Below are 2,500 nucleotides of genomic sequence, written 5' to 3'. Positions count from 1 at the left end.
ATAGATAATTCCACAACACATGATGCATTTATGTAATTTCAGTTTAAATCTTCCAAAAAAAAATATCTGTCACAGCTGTAAAAATCAATATGTTAACTAATACTGCAATATGAAAATTCTAAAATTAATAATAAAGATAATAATGAAACAAAACAAGATTAAATTCTAAAAAATACTAAAAAAACAAACAAAAAAATCCCAAGCAATAAACCACCCAGTCAACCCCCTTGGGAAAGAAATTGCTCAAGGCCGATGCATACCATAAATGAGGACAACTGACTCTTCAATGCTTGTCTGGTAGGAGAACTGAGACTCAAGTAGCTGTGTGGTGATGAAGTTACCCAGCTGTGTGCTCTGGTACCAGCCAACGCTAAGATGATCTACATTGACTTTGCGCAGATGTCTCATCATCTCCAGCTGATAATCCTCTGAAAAAAATAAAAAATAATTATAATATCGATGATAATGATAACTGGAAAACAAAGTACAAATAGGTAATTTTTCAGATCTATGTCATTTTTATAATCAAATAGGTTTTTCTTAATGACTTATATATGAGCTCTATTCCCTATCATAAACTTTACTTCTCTTCCTTATCCTGTTGGATATAGGTGATGTGACCATGCTAACTCTATAAAAATTTTGTTGGTGTTTTCCATTACTGTTTTTTACAATCACTAAGAGTAATAGTTATATTCAGTGACTGATGATGAAAATTATCAATATTATCAAATATACCATAACATATTTAACACAAACATAGACAGCACCACTCTCTCCTAACATGTGGGGTGTTTGTTCCTTTCCTTTGAAATAAAACCTGTCTGGAGTGATTCACAGGAGGCACTAGTGTCCATCTTGTTGCCAAAAAATAGCAAATATATACCCATATGCAACAAGTTAACATCTCATTTCCCCAATTTCTTTGTCTAACACACTTTTCTTCCCTTTCTGTTTTCCTCTGCCAATAAGCCTATCTGAAACCGTTTCTTTTCTCCTTACATACCCATCAACTAGAATATCTATAAACTAAAAGAAGAGTCATAAAAACTTAAATCATCTCCGACTACCTTCATCGACGTCATCAGCATGGCGTGGGAAGGGAAAGCAGTTTGTGATCTCAAGCCTCTCATCCACGACCAGGCCAAGCAGGACACCCTGAGCCACATCTGTGTTGCCAGCACCTTCTTCATGGCAGTGCTTGATGATTTTCATCAGCGCCTGAGGGGAACAAGAAATTCAGGGATAAAATTGCTGTAGAGAGTCTGTTAGGTTAGGTTAAGCATGTTTCCTAAAAGGACAATGCTCAAATTACTAGCACAGTAGTATTCATGGGCCATGGGCCATCAGTAGGCCATCTTATCTAGAATATTTCAAAAAGATGAAAAATACAAAAACAATTTAATTATTTACAGTAAATATGATCCAGTTCTTAATTTCATGAATGCAAAAGTAGAAATAATAAAAAATCATTGAACATACTTTATCATGATTTTATTATCCCACAATTCTGAAGTCAAATTATGATTATATGGGCAAATTGAAGTTCTTATCTAATTCTTTTAGATACTAACATAGAACATAAGTCAGCCTTATTGCCCTTATTGAATATAATTTTCTAATCAATGTCGCCTATCAGTCATCATGCATAACTAATCAGCCCTTGTAAACAAAAATCAAAGAACATCACATGTACTTTCTAATCCCATGTAATCCCTGCATTAGAAGCATTTTTCATTTTATCCTCACCACAAGAATAGAGTATAAGATAAGCCAACCAAGGAATGTTGTTATGTTTGTTGTTATGTTGCCACAGGTACCTTGATTGAGTAATGACATGCACATAAATGACATCATCCTTAGCACACTGGGCTAAGAGTATCTGGTTATGCTAAAGTGGGCCATGGGCTCAAAAAGTATGAAAACCACTGGACTAGCATAATGACAAGAGGAATTAATGATGTTTTAATTTTATTCACTTCAAGTAGACACTGCATACTGTAGGTTAATCAAACTAAAATATTTATAAACTCAAAGCATTCCAATTCATTATTTGTTGTTCGATCCTTAACCCCTTCAACACGAGGACGCGTATACTGCGTCCTCGCAGTGCTCGCGTCAAACCCGAGGACGCGCATACTGTGTCATGGCTGAGTTCTGGTGGAATTGAGTGTTCTTTCTTCCAGATACTGTACGAGATCTTTCAGAATAGAGGTCGGATATGATACGATATATCACTTGACTTTCATTATTATTACATAAGAGTGGGATTCGCTTATACCAGGGGAGGCACTGATGGGCCCTGCTAGCAATCATTTTATTATTTATTTATAGAACATTATGTAAAAATATAAAACTTATTATGATTAGTTTACCATACTATTTCAATCGTTTTCTTTGGTCATCTGAGTGAGGCCTCCCACCAAGGTCACTCTTTCCATCTTCCTCCCAACCCATGTAAATAACTTGTCACATGCATATGGGTGAAGAGATTAACTAT

The 2,500-nt window shown here is 35.2% G+C and overlaps 1 protein-coding gene across 1 annotated transcript in view; it reads right to left on the bottom strand.

The window, feature by feature from the left end:
- Positions 1-2,500, bottom strand: part of eIF3h (eukaryotic translation initiation factor 3 subunit h) — a 7,903-nt gene that overhangs the window by 2,722 nt on the left and 2,681 nt on the right. Inside the window, exons 2-3 of the mRNA XM_043025162.2 lie at positions 1,071-1,221; positions 261-428 (exon numbers count right to left, since the gene is read on the bottom strand). Coding sequence (XP_042881096.1) covers positions 261-428; positions 1,071-1,221 — 319 coding nt within the window. The remainder of the gene's footprint in view (positions 1-260; positions 429-1,070; positions 1,222-2,500) is intronic.

This window comes from Penaeus japonicus, unplaced genomic scaffold (assembly GCF_977035675.1).
Source record: "Penaeus japonicus unplaced genomic scaffold, GWHDUDI00000001_assembly GWHDUDI00000009, whole genome shotgun sequence".
NCBI classification, from domain to species: Eukaryota; Metazoa; Arthropoda; class Malacostraca; order Decapoda; family Penaeidae; genus Penaeus; species Penaeus japonicus.
This window is presented reverse-complemented; position numbering and strand designations above follow the sequence as displayed.